General features: G+C 41.8%; 3 protein-coding genes across 12 annotated transcripts; 2 read left to right on the top strand and 1 right to left on the bottom strand.

Moving 5' to 3' along the window:
* Positions 1-16: 16 nt before the first annotated feature.
* pigl (phosphatidylinositol glycan anchor biosynthesis, class L) lies at positions 17-9,930 on the top strand. Of its 8 annotated transcripts, none has more exons than XM_057053645.1 (9): positions 53-200; positions 660-727; positions 969-1,068; positions 1,692-1,775; positions 5,092-5,182; positions 6,314-6,381; positions 7,267-7,298; positions 8,433-8,566; positions 8,650-9,174. In XM_057053645.1, coding segments are annotated over exons 1-9 (708 nt in total). In that variant the 5' UTR covers positions 53-198; the 3' UTR covers positions 8,779-9,174. The 8 variants fall into 8 exon arrangements, with proteins under 8 accessions (XP_056909621.1, XP_056909624.1, XP_056909625.1 ...); XM_057053640.1 differs by lacking the exons at positions 53-200; positions 660-727 and adding exons at positions 220-659; positions 9,269-9,930 and having other exon boundaries at positions 8,650-8,720; XM_057053641.1 differs by lacking the exon at positions 660-727 and having other exon boundaries at positions 17-200.
* Positions 9,169-11,181, bottom strand: cenpv (centromere protein V). Of its 3 annotated transcripts, none has more exons than XM_057053650.1 (5): positions 10,915-11,181; positions 9,963-10,054; positions 9,747-9,816; positions 9,548-9,662; positions 9,169-9,338 (listed from the first exon to the last, which is right to left on the bottom strand). In XM_057053650.1, the coding sequence occupies exons 2-5, from the start codon at positions 10,052-10,054 to the stop codon at positions 9,202-9,204; spliced, it is 414 nt and encodes a 137-aa protein (XP_056909630.1). In that variant the 5' UTR covers positions 10,915-11,181; the 3' UTR covers positions 9,169-9,201. The 3 variants fall into 3 exon arrangements, with proteins under 3 accessions (XP_056909630.1, XP_056909631.1, XP_056909629.1); XM_057053651.1 differs by having other exon boundaries at positions 11,018-11,177; XM_057053649.1 differs by lacking the exon at positions 10,915-11,181 and adding an exon at positions 10,665-10,907.
* Positions 11,182-11,421: 240 nt separating this feature from the next.
* Positions 11,422-14,657, top strand: ubb (ubiquitin B). The gene is given in 3 exon segments (XM_057053636.1): positions 11,422-11,586; positions 12,474-13,030; positions 13,033-14,657. Coding segments are annotated over 2 exon segments (2,055 nt in total). The 5' UTR covers positions 11,422-11,586; positions 12,474-12,480; the 3' UTR covers positions 14,538-14,657.
* Positions 14,658-18,885: the final 4,228 nt, after the last annotated feature.

The raw sequence follows: 18,885 nt of genomic DNA, 5'->3' as shown, positions 1-18,885 counted from the left end.
TATCCCTGCAAGGATTATGCTGTGTCACATCTTAATAGGCCCCTCTGACACGGTAATGTTTCCGACGCTTGTAATTTTCTCTTTTAAAAAAAACTACTTTTGCATTCATATTTTTATCAACGGTGTTTTGGGCCGTAATCAAATGAACCAATATTCGTTTTTTTGCTTAATCATCAAACTAATCTCACAACAAGACCAATGTAAGAGACAATATAACAAAATAACTAAAATGATAATTATAGTAAATTGTATCTGGTTGTTTGTTGAATTAATGACGCATAATGTGTGAGTGTGTGCGCGCGCACGCGCGTGAGTAACGTCAGTATGGTACTTTATGTGGAACCTTTTATAAGGTAGACTTTTGTTTCTTTCCGGTTTGTTTACGGTGGCGGTCAAAATAATGAGCCTGTACCTTGCTGTCCTCTCAGCGTTCTTTTATTTTGTTTGTATAAGATGTATCTACAGTCGAAATCGACGAAACCTTTTGAAGTCGATAAAACATTTAATAAATGCTTCATTGAGCAGTGAAACAAAGGGCGCTGGCATAAGAGCTCTTATTGTTACTGCGCATCCGGATGACGAATGTATGTTCTTCGCACCGACCATCATTCAACTGGTTGCATTAAATGCCAACGTTCATTTACTGTGCTTATCCCAAGGTATGGCGACAGCAAACCCACGTGCGCATATTTAGAAGCGCATGCAAAATGGATTTTCAAGCCGACGGGTAACACCACCGGTTTCTCTAACGTCCACAGTTTATTGGACAGATTTACTGTGTTTATTCCAGTGTAATTTGCATGTATTTCTCAGAAGAATGTTATAATGTGAATATATGTAACATAAAACAATATGCCGCTAATGTTCTTATTTTTTATTGTGAATGCTTCACCGTGTTCTGCATTATTTGACCAATGTAAAATATAATGATGGTCGATATTTTCAGTTCTTCTGTTTCTAACATGCAGGCAATTACTACAATCAAGGAGCTCTGCGTAAACAAGAGCTTCTAAGGAGCTGTGCCCTCTTGGGAATACCTGACTTCAAAATCACCATACTAGACCATAGGTAAGCATCTAACCTCATGGAATTTGGAATTTGAGCTGTGCACATTTGTACAAAGTATGTTTGTAACACATTATGGAGGCTTATTGTTGACTTTGAACACGCATAGCAAAAACATGCACATTAATGATGATACCCTGTGGCTCCTGTAACATAAAAATAATCCATAAAAATCCACACATTCCTTTACATTTTCATAACTTATTAGCCTCTTAGCCTCCCATATAAGATTAAAATTTAAATCATACTAAACCAAAGCACTTGATTGTAACAGAAACTATATAAATAAAGATTGATTGATTGATATCCTTGAAACATAATATTGTTCCATTGTAGGATTTTTTTTTATCATATATAATATCTGAGGAATATAAAGAAACATTGTTTGGAAATACACTTGATTTCAGGGTTTGAATAAGGAAAAAAAGTCAAAAATAAATGACCTCATTAAAGTCTTTTACCCTGACTTGACAGTTCTTTACTTAACAGGATTAAATGAGTTTAGGAATCCGACAGTAATTAACACACATTATTTTACATGATAATACAAAGAACACATGAATACCATTGAGGGAGAGAGTGAATAAGTTGCACTAGACTGGTGTTCTGAGTTTTTGTGTCTCTAGGTCCACTGCTCAACAACGCTTCATCAGTGCTCAGGTGGTCCCAGCCCAGTTCTCTACAAATTGTGCAACTGTCATTACAACCTGGTCAGATCGACTGTCCGTTACAGGACACAGTCACACACGCACACACACACACTAATGGCTCACAAAATTTACTCTCCAATTAACTTAATGTATATTTGTGGACTGAGCATTGATCAGCTCATTATATGACAGTTCACATACATGTAAGTATACTTTAATATCAACAATTTGTGATGAATTCAAGAGAGTCATTTTATTAAATTGATCCTCTCATTTCTCACTAGTGAAACTTCAGTTTTAAATATAACACGAGCATACACTGAGCAGTATAGCATCTATTCATTGGTTATTTTAGCCGCTGTACTGTAAGTCACTGCTATGGTAACTATGAATGGCTCTAGGGCCAACAACATTACTTAATGTTTATCACTGACATATACTTCACACATTGTTCTGACTTCAATTACCAAAATATGGATTAAATTAGAAAGAATGTCATTTTCTTTAAGTGAAAAGAAAAATAAATGTAAAAATATTAATTCCTTAACTTAATAACATTTTTATACTATTTTATTTATTCATCACTAGAATGCAAACAAGTATTAAAATTGTGATTTCACATTCAAAGAGGACTGGCAGCTGGAACTGTAAACTGTTTTATGTAAAGCAGTAATCTATTTATTTTTTCCCATTTTATTGCTGCCATATTTTAGACTCAAGGTTTTGAAACCTGAAAGTGTTTTCTAACAACCACAGGGCAGCTTACATGTATGTCTGTTCAAATGTCTGTTCCATGCGAGCTGGAAGAACATGAAACTCACAGTAGTAAGTCTGCTGTCTGCCCTAGGGAACACTGTGTGGTGCACACATGCATACATGCACGCACACACATCACAGTTTTATCAACTTGTGCACTCAGGATATTGCTGAACTTTGCTCTCAGTACTGTCTGCACTTCTGATGAACTGGAGTGAAGCCCATTTTCTCTTTCTGTGTATTCTGTTGTTTGCCCCAATGCACACCGAATCAGCGCTTTGAGAGTCTCTCTCTCTTCTCTCTCTCACTCTCTATTTCTCTGTCTTGCTCTATCTTTTCCTCTCTCTCTTTCACTCCTTTTCACCCCTCCTCCCTGTGTGTCTGCTGAAGCCAACTGACAAAGACTGTGGGATAGATTTGGCAAGACTTTGAGCACAGTGAATGTAGGTCATTCCAAACTGTTTTACTTTTTGTGTGCTTGTGCATGGCTGCCTATAATTTGGCTTTGCTCTTAAGCTTCTCTGCCCAAAAATGTCCAGATTAACTTCCGTGACCTGACCTCTCTTCCTTTTTCTTGCTGTTGATTTGACTCGCACAGTGCAGTGAGAAAGCAACATGTTCACTTCTCTTATGAAACTGAGTTCATGCATTATGCATCAGTGACTTACATGTACCGCTACTATCCGTGACAAGCTAAATATAGGCCTTATCACCATGTAATAAAAAGAGCCCACAAGGTGGTACATCACAGTCACAAGTTTTTGTGGTCAAGGAAGTGTAAATGTAAATTTCCTTTTTGCTTGCTGGCAACCCATTTGGGAAAGGATGAACCAAGTAATTCTCCACCGCTGTCTCAATCATCACATTCACTGAATTTATTTTATTTCTTGTTTGCACTGAATTCACAACAACAAAGTATGTAATGCCAAGGACACAACCTCAGAATTTGCTGTCAAACATAAACAGAATAGGACAATTTTGTTGACAGTATCTGGGGCCCCGATGAATGTTGAGACCTTTGTGGTCAAGCTTGATCTCTGCTGCCCCTGCTGACCTTGGTCTGCTTAATGCAGAAATCCACCCGTTTTCCAATGCAAAGCCACACTCTCTCTCAACCCTTAGTGTGTTTGTCTGAAACCATTTGACTCGAACTTTTTGGTTTTGATTGTATATCAGTAAGTCACACAAAATGCTTCCATCATTTTATAGTTGTCATAGTTAAACCAGCAGCAGTGGGGTGAATTTCCCCATCTGCTTTATATGCACATGGTAGTTGGAGCCTGCGTTAAAGAATTGTGGGATGTCCTTGCCTCTGACTGTGCTTTTATTCCAGATACATTTGTCACCAGCTCGCAGGCCCCTCCTGGCAGCCGCTAGCAGCCATCTATAATTTTGTCACACTAACCGCCATGTATTTTACAATGTTAACAAAATTAATTTCATGTCTTCTTCCTCCTTCCAGCATACACAGCCATAAATTATTAATTAGTATTATAGTTATATCATAACGTCTTATTACAGCTGGATTCTGCTGCTGAATTTGTTAGTCATGTCACAGTGCAGAGGGACACAAAATCTCTAGTTCGTGTGGCCAGACTAAACAAGCCCTCTCTCTCTTTTTCCTTCCCTCTCACTCTTTCTCTCATACACACACAAACACACACAAACACACACAAACACACACTCACAAAAAAATCCCATTACTCGGCCAAAGTTCAACAACTGCATACAGATGCCTGCAAGCAATTAGATGTGCACATGGAAAGCAAAAAAGGGGGGCTGTGGAGGTAACTTTAGAACATTTTGTTGAGTTTTAGCCACAACCCTACTTAAAAAGTTTAAATATCACAGATTTTGCATTCTTAATCTTTACAGCTACAATTATGACATGAATAAATACTTCAGTAAGGAAGAAAAACTTTTACATACATATACATTCAAATCCATTTAGAAAAAAATAGTATTCCTTATTAATGCACTTGCCGGTTTTCTCTAATGTAGTGATTTTATTTGTTACCTAGTGAAGTAGACACCAGATAAAAATAGCAGCATTTAGAATTGTTTAAAGGTTTTCACACCGTCACAGCAGTCTTTTCAGTCCGTGACAGAGAGTTTTAATCTATGAACTCCAAGCTGACTGCACCTCAACCCAGTGGTATCGCTGACAAACCCACTTACCCACCCATCACCCCTTGTTCCGACCCTGACATCAGTTGCAGCCAATAGATTTGTGGCTTAATCCATCACTTCCAGCTGATGGCTCATCTGTCCTGGCTCATTGTGTGCAGCGGGGCCGACAAGGATGCATACACAGCTTTGTGAAGTGGTGGTGAACATTCAGCTGTTACTTCTGGGGGTTTGTGCATGTGTTGTTAGGCTGAAAGCTCAGGCTGGTAAAGTGTGTTTATTGATGCGTGCAGTTTCTAGGCTGCAGATGAACAGGACGCAGTGTCCAGTCTGACCTTTTGATTTCAGATTTTACTGCTCTTCCTCCTCTTCTACAACATATTTTAGTGGATATCTTTTGTTCAGCCTTCAAAACAATGTGTTCTTGTATCTTATATCTATCTTTTCATTTTTATAGATTTAACACTCCCTATATCCACTCTCTGCTTTCCAGGAGTTTTCCAGATGATCCCAAAGCAGAATGGAATATCTCTCTGGTCTCTACTGTAATCATGAACCACATTGAATCTCATGCTTTCAACTTGGTATGCTCAGCTTTGCACAAAACACACGCTCAAGGTTTTCCCCTGTCATTTTGTGTTTGATGCTAACATGTTATGTCTCTGTAGTTGTGTGCACAAAGCACATTTTGGTTTTTTTTCACCATATGTTTTGGCCTTGCTTTCTAGCTACTATTCTGCCTTTTGATATGGTCCCTTTAGCAGTCCAGACAGCTCCAAGTGGCTCTTTTTTTGTCCAAGTGTAGACAGTAATTTACTGGTAGTAGGAAGGTAATTTTTGAATGGTATGAAATGGCCTCTGCAATGTTTGGATTTAGTTCCTTTGTTAATGTGATGATTTTTATCTGCTACACTGCAGTTCTGCAATTTTAGCAGATGGGAATGCAGCAAGAAATTTGATCCTCCCTCCTCAGTGTATCTCAAGAAGCACAAAAAGCCTCATAGACAAGGCAGCAAGAATTTTTTTTTTCAAAATGAAAGAAGCTTTGTTCTTCTGTTGTGTCATTTAATCAGAGAACACAAACGTCTCTTCCTATCCTGTAAGGCTCAGCAGTCTAAACTACCTTTAGACTAAGCAGCAGTAATCAGTGAATGGAATGTAACTAAGAACATGGACTGAAGTTCTGCTTGCAAAAATGATCAAATGAACACACTGTTGTAAACATCAGTGGAGAGAAACTGGGACTGCCAAAGTACAAGTAAACAGTAATGGAATGTGTCCATCTACCTCTACTCAGTCATTGCAGTCTTCTCACTTGTTTTCATGCCAATGTGGCCACAGCCAATACATCCATATATAAGAACATTTATTTACTGTTGTTCCAGTTAAAATGTATTCCTCTCTAAGCCCTCCAAAAACTGAAGGATTATAAGTAACTTATTATGTCGCAGTTTGGAGCATGTGCTTAAATTTATGCTTTATTCCAAGAACACTTTGAAAATGTGTGACCAGTGCAAGTTTTCAAGTTGAGCTTTATTTTCTCTCTTCCCCCCTCCCCCGGAGTTTAAACAGGCAAATAGAGAGATTTTTAAATATCAGTTGTCAGCTGCCAAACCACTGCCTCTCCCTCTGCCTTTCTCTCTGTTAAGTTAGATTTTTTTTTTCTTGTGGATTCTTGCTTTTCACTCACATAATACAATATTTTGTTGTTTCAGGTGCTGACCTTCGATGGAAGAGGAGTGAGCAGTCATGCCAATCACATAGCCATCCATAAAGCTGTCAGGTACTGATAGTAGTTTTAAGATTTCATTTGTTTTTTCCCACCCTTAAACCCAATTGTACATTCCTGCTATGTGGCTTTTATCCACACGTTGAAGTGAGCCCATTCCAAAATCATACAGGACACATATCATCATCATTATTCGTCTTTCTAAATGTTTCCCCCACAATGACACACGCACTGTTGCATAGCTGAGAGGTCATCCAAACACAGGAGGCACTTGGGTCTGCTCCCAGGGAGCTGCAGCAGTAAATCCTGTCCCTGAAGTGGTATGGGGGGTGGGGGTGGGGATGGGGATGGGGATGGGGGGCAGTTCTCGCTTAGACTGGCCAGCCAATCGCATTGCATCAGACTTCTGGGGGTTCTTGGGTTGCTTTTTTCTAAATGATGTGTGCCACTGACCCCATGTTGCACTGAGGCCTTTATTGTCTATAACATTAGTCATGGTCTCACTGAGTCTGTATCTCTCTCTCTCTCTCTCTCCCTCTCTCCCTCTTCATTTGTCGACCTCAACTGCTGTTGCACCTGGATCTCTCTGCATCAAAACACATGATTTCCATTAGAACAGAACCTTGAGAAAGCTGTGCACTTGTGCCCCCATGCTGAAACAGTCTGCAGTGCAGTGGGGTATTTTTGCTTCCTTCCCAAGTCCCAAGCTCTTTTTGTGACAGACCTACCAGACACATGAAATGGCAGCTGTAGATTTTCTTTCTTTCTTTATAAATTAGAGCTACTGTAATGCTCTAATCTGGGAAACACAGTGGAAGGTTGAACTATCACATCATACCTTACAGTAGCTTAAGTGACAAAAAGTCACATCTGGAAGTGTTTCGGTTATTCATTACAATAAATATCTTGTCTACATTTTAATATTATTATTCTTTGCAGCCACCTTGCTTTAACTGGACAAGTACCCAATGGTAAGTTTGACACAGCAAAATTTTGTGTTGTTTTATTCATATGTAAGATGTCTACCCTCAGTTCTACCACATGTTAATGGGTTTTAAAATCCAGATACAGATTATGGAATCAGACATACAGAAATAGTGTCCTGGCAGGTGAACCACTGCAATGGCTGTGTAGAAAAGTCCTGCAAAGTCTGTTGAGTGCTGACTCAGACTGGGGAGTTTATGTTGATGTACAGTGCCCTCTTCTGTTCAGGCTGCATTAAGGCTGATTTCTTTCCCCATTTTTTAGCCTGGTGGCAGCATGAGGGTAACTACATCACAGCAAAATGCAGAGGTTTGCTTAAATCGATTTACACAAGTCTTTTTTTTAGCGTCGGTTTTCTGGAATAAAGACTGAGATGAGATTTTTGATTACCTCATTGTGGTCATTTTATAAGTTTCCGTAATATGATAAGGAAAAGGTCAGAGTGGAGGGTGTTATAACAGGCACTGATGTTGCGTAGTGCATTATGACAGGCTATGGTGTGTCTTGCTCTGTTGGTGACACAAATATGAATCACACCCATGTAAATATTTGAGTGGAAACCAAGATAAGAAATAAGCAGGACATGTCTGTAGTTTATCCTATCTGTCATCTGGGTGGGTGTACAGTACAATTAAACAAAGGAGGCATATGACCTTCCAAACATTGAGGCCACAGCCAAAATTATTTTGTTTATGGTGACAATTTGAATGTTAAGCTCAAAAACAGTTGTGACATGAAACATGCTATTTCCATGCATGTACTCGTCTAACTGGTCTGACTATAGCCTCTCAGCAAGGCAGCAAAGAATGAGGCCAAACAGGACTGAATAGTCTTCCCACCTGGCTGTATCAAGACTGCTAATTAGTACCGGTAGTTGGCCTAATCCTCTTGTGCATACAAACTTCTGCTGCTTTTAGTTTATAGCAGAGGGCTGCTGCAATATGTCAACAGTGTAACCTGATGCACCATAATCTCTTTCTTCAAAAGGTGCACTGGTTTTGTAATGTTTTGATCAGATGGACTGTTTTACAACAGAAACATTAATTACTGGACGACTCAAAAGGGTGCCCTAGTTATTCGTCTGCTGCTGCAGTGAGCTAATTAGGTCTCTGTTCTTCCAGACTGCTGCTTTCTCAAATTGGTGACTGTGGGCCTCTTTAGGAAGTACATGTCTTTTCTGGAACTTCCTCTGAGCTGGCTAATGCCCTCTTCTCTCTTCTGTTGCGTGGGCCTTCATGGCTACAGGCTCGCCAAAGTAAGTTTTCACGAAGCATCTTCTATCAAAAAGGGTGTGCGTAGTTTGTCTTGTTATTTGATGGAAATCCTTTCTGGTTTCAGGAGGCCATGTTTTGCCATCGCACTCAGCTCCTCTGGTTTCGTTACCTCTACGTCACTTTCTCTCGGTACATGTACGTAAACACATTCCAAAGCATCCCACAAGCACCAAGGAATCTGAAGATCTATTAATGAAGAGATTAAATATCAAATGAAACTCATCTTCATTTTTAGAGCCTTATGGAAAAATAGCACTGTAGCATTCGTAATCAAAGCCTTTTGCAGAAGACAAATGGTAGAATTGAGCAGATGTAAAAAAAAATGTATTACATTTTTTTTTATCTTTGGATTAACTTCTTTTAAATAAATGATGCTCTGCTGTTTGACAACTTGAATTCTGTGTTTGAAGCTAAAATACCTTTAACCATTGTGGCCTTCTTGTGGGAACTAAGAAAAAAAATCTTATTTTCAGCTGAAATGAATTATTTAAATCTTGATTGATTAGGTCATGATTTTATACTTCCATTGCATGTTAAACCTCCACAATATTTGTGACCTACTGCTGATTAAACAGACCTGATATTTGTATCAATGTCTTTATTCACTATTATTCTGCTATATGTCAGCTGCTGCCACAGACATGTTTTTGATACTCTTGTGAGCCTTCATGCTTTCTTCCCAGTTGTCCCCACCAAACTCCTCCACTATGACACTGCGGACAGTCCCTGGCTCCAAACACTGTGGAGAAATGCCTGCAGAAACAAAGTGGCGCAGTTCACCAATAAACATGAACCTCTTATATGGCAGTGATGTAAAATACTAAGAGAACTACTGTTTTCAACAGATAGTACTATAAATAAAAATAATGGACATTATGCAGTAGATTAAACACAGAAGTTGGTGTGGAGTATGGTGTAAGCTGTTTCATGCCTAAAGTAGAGACTAGAATAGATTATCATACCGTATCCATCGGGGTTAGAGCGAGGTGTGTAGAAACTTTGAACCCCACACGTCTTACAGAACGTGTGTTTCGCAATGTGAGTGTTAAACGTGTATGTGGTCAGATTATCTGACCCCTGGGAGAAAGGAAAAACAAATCATGGCATGGTAAATGGCATGAAATGCTTTCATCATTTAATTGAATTAAGTATTTGGTTTACCTGCAAGAGCTTGAAGTACTTTCCTGGAACAATGAAGTGATGGTTTTGTTTCTTCGTACAAATGCTACAGCTAGAAAACAGTTTATATATATTGTCTTTAATATTGTTTAGGGTTTAGTGTACAGTTTTACTGTATTGTAACATATTTTTGATGGTTTCTGTAAAGTACAAATATCAGCTATGACACAGTGGTATATCAATTATTGTCATACATACTTGCAGTTAAAAACAAGAAGGTCAGGAGAATTCCAGACTTCAAATCTAATGGCGCCACAGTGACATCCACCCACATGTTTTACAAGCTCCATCTGTAAATCAAACAGAGACAGACGTGATCGTTTCACAGGAGCATGACTAACAGTTTTGTCAGTGCATGAAGATTTACTTCCTCAAGTTCAAGTACAATGGAATGAACCTGACCTGCAGGCTGTTGCTGTGCAACAGTGTGATGCGTTTATGAAACCTGCTGACTTGGTAACCGCCCTATCAATCTGTCATGACCCAGGCCAAAGATCGTTTGAATAATCACATGCTTTATAAACCTTTTTGTTATTTAAGCATTTGACCCAGATGCAAGATATGTGTATAGAAAAGTTGAGCGACTTTAACAAAAGAAACCGAGTTGTAATTTACGTGACCGGGCTGGGAACACATGTTTGTTAAGATAGGTCTGCCGACGCAGGGCTCCGCTATATCCTGCCCGAATGAGAGATTTTCCTGGAACATTCCAACACAATTCAAGATCCTTATGAGCAGGAGGCAGGGCAAAGTACAGTCAGACTTGGGAAAAACACATTCCTCACGGGGTGAACTCGCCTTCACATGCTCTGATGAGCATGTGGTGAATCATGGGTGTCATATGACAGGGTGCTGCTGCTGAAATGTTGCGACCTACATTTATATTAGGACTATCACTACCTTATCATATCTAGGATCCCAATATAGAAGCCAGTAGATCACGATCCACCATGTGAGCTGCTTTTTATCGCTGGACAACTGGATCATTAAATATTTCATGCCAAGGATATTCATATTTACACACCCAGAAAGCTGGACCTCACGTGTCTAAGCTGAATCGCAACCAATAACTTGTCATCGATTTATTATGAATAATAAAGCGGAGAAGTCATTTAAGTCACAACTATCATTTCTTGTCACAGTACTTTACCCTTGTGTCCAAAACTGCTGACACCTTTTCGGATTTGCAAGTTCCGTTTTTTGAAAAACCGTCTTTTGAAAACAAAAAAATGAATTCTCATTCAGTAGGTTACCGTAAATCAAAGATGTTAGCTATTGGTATTTTAAAAGCCATGTATTCTTCATTTTTATTTTCATCGATTTAATCAATAATTAAACTAAAATTTTGGTTTTCTGGGTCATTGGCGTTCTCGAAAATGTCCATGTTATAATGATGACGTATCATTAGACAGCGACCAATCGCTGATCAAACAAACATCTGTATAATCCAATCAGACGCTAAGGGAAGGGCCCTGTTGCTAAGTTGATTCCAGCAAATTCTAAAGGCAATGGGTTGCCGTATCCTTCCGCCACTGAAGATTTATTTACGTATCATTTCATATATATATATAATTTATGACCGTTTGTTTATTTTACGTGTTACGTTATAGCGATAAATCACAACACGACATAATTTAAATTCAACATTTAAACACTTGGCTTTGTATCACTAGGAACTACCAAATTTAAGTGGCGGATGGATACGAGCAAATGACGTATGGCTGGTAGATAAATAGGGACTTTGACCAAGCAACTGTTAGAATTTCTTCGACACTGAAAGAAGTCCACGTCTTTTCTCGAGAATTACCAGCGACGCTTAAACGTAAGCCTACCTTTGTTTATGGATGTTTCTTATTTGCGGTAGCTGTTCTGTTTCGTATTGGCATTATACGTTTTATTAGTAATGAACAACTATCAAAAATTTGGGTTAGAGACCAACATTAATCGACTAATGAATGTACCTCCATTTTTTTCTTTTAATGAATTTTGCGTTAATCTAGCCATTCGTTGTGGAATTGTGATTTTTCTCGGAAATGAATAGGGGTGACTCAACATTTTCAGTGTCGTCCATTTGCGGTTAGCGTGCTGAACAAAAGGAAAAGCAGTGTATCTCAAAATGGCGGCTCAAGCAGCACTGGATTGGCTGCGCATAGTACACAAGAGAAAGCCCTACTGGCTAAAGTACAAGAGCACCACCTACTGGTTTCAAACTGCTGTTGAAAACTGCTTGAGTAACTCAATCTAAGCCTGGCCTCACGCAGAAATGAGGGCAAACGACAAATGCCACGATCAAAATGGGGTTATTGCTAGATGAGCCGTTCCTTCATCTTCCAAGGCTCAAGAAAAAGAGGCTTTGATTATTCAACCTTGTATTACCACTGCCTGCTACTATGTACTATACTAATAGTGATTAATTTCACACTGATGTTTAGTAACCTTCTTTAATGTAAGACTCTTTGGATCTTTGTTCTGTTTCTTGAAGCATACTTTATAATCTGCAAATAGCACTCTTTTCACTTGAACAGTTTAAGCTAAATGTAGTGGGGTTTTTTTTTTTTACCAGTGACTTATTGTAGTCCCAATTTATCTGGACTCTAGTTTTCCAACCAATTGAGGAAATGTATAATGTTTAATTCATATGTCCTATGATGAGGAATGCATTTTAAACTCACACTTTAACTTATTTGTGAAACATCTGGGTTTTCATAGGTAGAACATGCAGATCTTTGTAAAAACCCTGACTGGCAAGACCATCACTCTTGAGGTGGAGCCCAGCGACACCATTGAGAATGTGAAGGCCAAGATCCAGGACAAGGAAGGCATTCCCCCTGATCAGCAGAGGCTGATCTTTGCTGGCAAGCAGCTGGAAGATGGCCGCACCCTCTCCGACTACAACATCCAGAAGGAGTCCACCCTCCACCTTGTCCTGCGTCTGAGGGGGGGCATGCAGATCTTTGTAAAAACCCTGACTGGCAAGACCATCACTCTTGAGGTGGAGCCCAGTGACACCATTGAGAACGTGAAGGCCAAGATCCAGGACAAGGAAGGCATTCCCCCTGATCAGCAGAGGCTGATCTTTGCTGGCAAGCAGCTGGAAGATGGCCGCACCCTCTCCGACTACAACATCCAGAAGGAGTCCACCCTCCACCTTGTCCTGCGTCTGAGGGGGGGCATGCAGATCTTTGTAAAAACCCTGACTGGCAAGACCATCACTCTTGAGGTGGAGCCCAGTGACACCATTGAGAATGTGAAGGCCAAGATCCAGGACAGGAAGGCATTCCCCCTGATCAGCAGAGGCTGATCTTTGCTGGCAAGCAGCTGGAAGATGGCCGCACCCTCTCCGACTACAACATCCAGAAGGAGTCCACCCTCCACCTTGTCCTGCGTCTGAGGGGGGGCATGCAGATCTTTGTAAAAACCCTGACTGGCAAGACCATCACTCTTGAGGTGGAGCCCAGCGACACCATTGAGAACGTGAAGGCCAAGATCCAGGACAAGGAAGGCATTCCCCCTGATCAGCAGAGGCTGATCTTTGCTGGCAAGCAGCTGGAAGATGGCCGCACCCTCTCCGACTACAACATCCAGAAGGAGTCCACCCTCCACCTTGTCCTGCGTCTGAGGGGGGGCATGCAGATCTTTGTAAAAACCCTGACTGGCAAGACCATCACTCTTGAGGTGGAGCCCAGCGACACCATTGAGAACGTGAAGGCCAAGATCCAGGACAAGGAAGGCATTCCCCCTGATCAGCAGAGGCTGATCTTTGCTGGCAAGCAGCTGGAAGATGGCCGCACCCTCTCCGACTACAACATCCAGAAGGAGTCCACCCTCCACCTTGTCCTGCGTCTGAGGGGGGGCATGCAGATCTTTGTAAAAACCCTGACTGGCAAGACCATCACTCTTGAGGTGGAGCCCAGCGACACCATTGAGAACGTGAAGGCCAAGATCCAGGACAAGGAAGGCATTCCCCCTGATCAGCAGAGGCTGATCTTTGCTGGCAAGCAGCTGGAAGATGGCCGCACCCTCTCCGACTACAACATCCAGAAGGAGTCCACCCTCCACCTTGTCCTGCGTCTGAGGGGGGGCATGCAGATCTTTGTAAAAACCCTGACTGGCAAGACCATCACTCTTGAGGTGGAGCCCAGCGACACCATTGAGAACGTGAAGGCCAAGATCCAGGACAAGGAAGGCATTCCCCCTGATCAGCAGAGGCTGATCTTTGCTGGCAAGCAGCTGGAAGATGGCCGCACCCTCTCCGACTACAACATCCAGAAGGAGTCCACCCTCCACCTTGTCCTGCGTCTGAGGGGGGGCATGCAGATCTTTGTAAAAACCCTGACTGGCAAGACCATCACTCTTGAGGTGGAGCCCAGCGACACCATTGAGAACGTGAAGGCCAAGATCCAGGACAAGGAAGGCATTCCCCCTGATCAGCAGAGGCTGATCTTTGCTGGCAAGCAGCTGGAAGATGGCCGCACCCTCTCCGACTACAACATCCAGAAGGAGTCCACCCTCCACCTTGTCCTGCGTCTGAGGGGGGGCATGCAGATCTTTGTAAAAACCCTGACTGGCAAGACCATCACTCTTGAGGTGGAGCCCAGCGACACCATTGAGAACGTGAAGGCCAAGATCCAGGACAAGGAAGGCATTCCCCCTGATCAGCAGAGGCTGATCTTTGCTGGCAAGCAGCTGGAAGATGGCCGCACCCTCTCCGACTACAACATCCAGAAGGAGTCCACCCTCCACCTTGTCCTGCGTCTGAGGGGTGGTCAATAGAATTGTTCTTTAATATTTACCTTGATGGTTCCATAAAGCTGCATACTATATTGTTTCGACCTGTCGACCTGAAACATGACCAAATTTTGTTTGCTTGAATAAAATGTTAAATTGAGTCAATTTTCCAATCGCAATGATGTATTTATTGGAATAACTGCAAAATAATGGGTTTCTGGGTGAAATTGAAAATAAGCAATATTTAAAGGCACCTCGGTGCCTCAAGTGATCGGTTGTATCCCAGTTCTTTTGTAGCTTTGATACTCCTAGAAAATCTAATGACGAAAGCTATGTGATTGAACTAATGTAAACATACTTGGGTTCATGCAGAAACCAAAATGAGTTGACTGCAAATAAGATGAACAAATGTTTTTTTTTTTTGTTTTGCACAGATTATGATCTGAAATAAAACCAAGAATTACATATACATAGGGCAGTCAAGAGCTCTGACTCAATTATGTAGGTGTGACCTGTTGTCAAAGGTGATGTCGCAATTCTCTATACTTTGTATATATCTCTGAGAGACAAGACGAGTGTATCCTTTCTATTGCTTTAATCACACATGGGTACTCAGCAAGCACGTAAAACATACCGCCAAGAGAGGAATGGGCGTTACCAGTAGTTACCAACATCGGCACATTAGTTCCACTTATTGGTTCCTACCAATATTCCTGCAGGTAACACTTAAAACAGGTTACAATCCAGAGTTGTCTCATACATGTTTCAGTGATAAAGTCAATCAAAATGACCTGAATGGGATGTGGAATTTGTTACAGCAATATCATTCAATACAATTTAAATGTATTGTCACACAAATACAAATTATTAATTTTATGAATGGGGCAAATATGGACAGTTTGTCAGACAACACTCAAGTCAAACCACGGTGAAGACGTCAAGCACATTGTTAAATGCACTGTGAGCTGGGGCTCTTTCGTATACTGTTATGTTGCGCCTGTTTTTCACATAGCATGGTGTAATGTAAATACAAATATTTGAAGGGATCATGTTTCATTATTCCAAAGAGGAATGCCATCATAAGTGTTTCAACAAGACAATGACCCCAAGCATGCCGAGCGAGCAGCACCGTGGTTCCAAACCAACAGGATTAATGTTATGGAATGGCCAGGCCAGCAGGCAGACTTTAAGCCCATCGAAAATGTGTGAAGACATTTAAAAAACAAACAAACAAACAAAAAAATAAAACACTTTCTCAGACAAAAGGAGATGAATTGTGGAATGTTGTCCTGGGATGGAATATCTGTTCTGGTGTCATCTCCATGGAAACCGGAGTTGTGAGAAATGGGTATTAAGTGATTTGTAGAAAAATGAAATCTTCAAGCATTTTCATTTTACAGTCATCGTTTGAGTTTTTAATGAAAAATGGGTACATTGGTGGTGTTTTGAACAGTCTTGACTTCTCTTTTCTGTAAAATAATACATTTTATTATTCCTCTTCATTTGTAAAAGGATTTTCATGAATGAATTTAGAAGCTTTTATATTTTGTGCTTTATTCACTTTTTTAAACACTATTATTTTGAACAGTCTGAGTTGTAATGTTATGCAATGTCTATTATTGCCCACTACTATGTCCTCTCCTACTGGTGGCCTCACTCTTAAATTCAGCAACCTCTATTGAAGGAATCGGATCTTTGTTGAAGTGTTGATGGTCTAATCAGAATCACAGTCGATAATCTGCTGCCTCTGGCACTCACCAAGGCTACCCCTCAAATAGTAACGGCCCTTTACAGCGGTCAAGCCAACCAACACTTAAGCAGAAGCAGAACAACCAGCAAGCAATCGAATTCCACTTGTGTGTGTGTGTGTATACTAGGCATTACGGTAAATGATTAGTGAACGGCATAGAGAGGAGGAAGCGGCTTTCTCTTGAATTTAATTCGTTCGGTAATTCTGAAGCTCTTCATGGTATATTAATCGGAACAATAAATATGTATACCAGAGTGAAAAAATACTTTCTTAATAAGCAATTTTGGGAACGATGAAATATTTTAGGAACATTCATATTTCATTTTAGGAAGGCTGATAGTACTGGACGCCAGGACACTCTGTACAGAATTTCAGAAAATTCCGATGTAGCATTTCAAAATAAACCTCACTCAAAAATGGAAATTACCTCATTTTTTTTTTTTTGGGGGGGGGGGGGGGATGTTAGCTATTGCTCAAAGATTCCAGCCTCCACCCCAAGATACTCAGAATTAAATTTCAGAAAATTCTGATGTAGCATCATCTCATCTTCACCGCTTTATCCGGGACCAGGTAGTAGGGGAAGCAGCCTAAGCAGAGATGCCCAGACTTCCCTCTCAACAGACTCCACCTCTTGGGGAAGTATTCTGAGGCGCTCCCAGGCCAGCTGAGAGACATAATCTCTCCAGCATGTCCTGGGACTGCCTTGGAGCCTCATCCCAGTGAGACTTGCCTGGAGCACCTCCCTAGGGAGGTGTCCAGGGGGCATCTGAAACAGATGCCTGAGCAACCACAGCTGACTCCTTTCGACACAAAGAAGCAGCCAGCTCTACTCTGAGCTCTTCCCGAGTGACTGAGCTTACCCACTCTCTAAGGGAGCATCCTGCCACACTGCTGAGGAAACTCTTTTCAGCTGCTTGTATCCGCCATCTTGTTCTTTTGGTCATTGCCCAAAGTTCATGACCATAGATGACAGAAGGAGCATGGACTGACCTTGTGGCGAAGCTCTCAATTTATAACTGCATAACTGCAGAAGTTGTACCGATCCGCCTGTCAATCTCACCATCCTTCCCTCACTAGTACACGAGACCCCCAGATACCTGAACTCCTCCACCTGAGGCAAAACCACCAACCTGGAGTGGGCAAACCACCTTTCTGGTCGAGAATCATGGCCTTAGATTTGTAAGTGTTAATTATCATCCCAGCTGCATTGCACTCAGTAGCAATCCACCCCAGTACATGTTGGAGGTCCTGGTTTGAGGAGGCCAACAGGACAACATCATCTGCAAAAAGCAAGGATGAAATCCTGTGGTTCCCAAACCAGACTCTATCCAGTCCTTGGCTACACCTAGAAATTCTGTCCATAAGGGTTATGAACAGAACTGCTGACAATGGACAGCCCTACTGAAGTCCAACATACACAGGAAACAGGTCTAACCTGCTGCCGACAATGCAAACCGAACTGCTCTGGTGGTACAGAGACAAACGGTCATTAATGGAGGCCCTCGCACCCTGTAATCGTGGAGCATCCCCACAGAATTCCCCAAGGGACACAGTTGATTGCCTTTTCCAGATCAACAAAACACATGTTGACAGGTTGGGCAAACTCCCATGAACCCTCAAGACCACTGCAGAGGGTATAGAGCTGGTCCAGTGTTCCACAGCCAGCCGGGGTTCGGATATCGGCCAAATTCTCCTCTCCAGTACTCTGGTATAGACCTTGCCAGGGAAGCTAAGGAGTGTGATCCCTGTATAGTTGGAACACACACTTCAGTCCCCCTTTTTAAAAGATGTACCAAATCAAATCAAATCAATCTTTATTTATATAGTGTCTTATACAATCAAAATTGTTTCAAGGCGCTTTCCAGAATCCCAGGGCCTAACCCCAGACAAGCAACAGTGGCAAGGAACTCCCCTTTAACAGGAAGAAACCTTGAGCAGGACCAGGCTCATGTAGGGGGACCCTCCTGCTGATGGCCGGCTGGGTATAGAGAGAGGAGAGGAGAGAAGAGGGAGAAGGAGAGGAGAGGGAGAAGAAGAGGGAGAGGAGAGGGAGAAGGAGAGGAGAGGAGAGAAGAGGGAGAAGGAGTATGAGAGGGAGAGGAGAGGACAGGAGAGGAGAGGGAGGGGGATAGGAGAGGAGAGGGAAAAGGAGAGGGAGAGGAGAGGGAGACGGATGGGAGAGGGGAGGAGAGGAGAGGACGGGCACAGAGCACAGAAACACACACAAAAATACACTATTTATACAGCGGGTCAGCGGGGCCGGAGGTCGTCATGCAGCTCCGAAGGCGGCAATACCTGTAAATGAATAGAGAAGGGGGGGAAGGAGAAACAGAAAAACTAGACAGGAATCAGCATAACTAGTCTGCTTGATGAGGAGGAGGAAAGGAGAGGAGAGGAAACCATGACCCCAGTCGGCTACTCCAGCGGCACTGTCCCTGACTTCCACACGATGTTGCAGATGCATGTCAGCCAGGACAGCCCTACAACATCCAACAACTTGAGGTACTCAGGGCGGATTGCATCCAACCCTGACGCCCTGCCACCAAGTACCTTACTAACTCCCTTGGTGACCTTGGTTTGGGTGATGACAGAGTCCTTCTCAGAATTCCTAGCTTCTACTTCCTCAGTGGAAGGCATGGCAAC

This window comes from Takifugu flavidus, chromosome 14, assembly GCF_003711565.1.
Source record: "Takifugu flavidus isolate HTHZ2018 chromosome 14, ASM371156v2, whole genome shotgun sequence".
NCBI lineage: Eukaryota > Metazoa > Chordata > Actinopteri > Tetraodontiformes > Tetraodontidae > Takifugu > Takifugu flavidus.
This window is presented reverse-complemented; position numbering and strand designations above follow the sequence as displayed.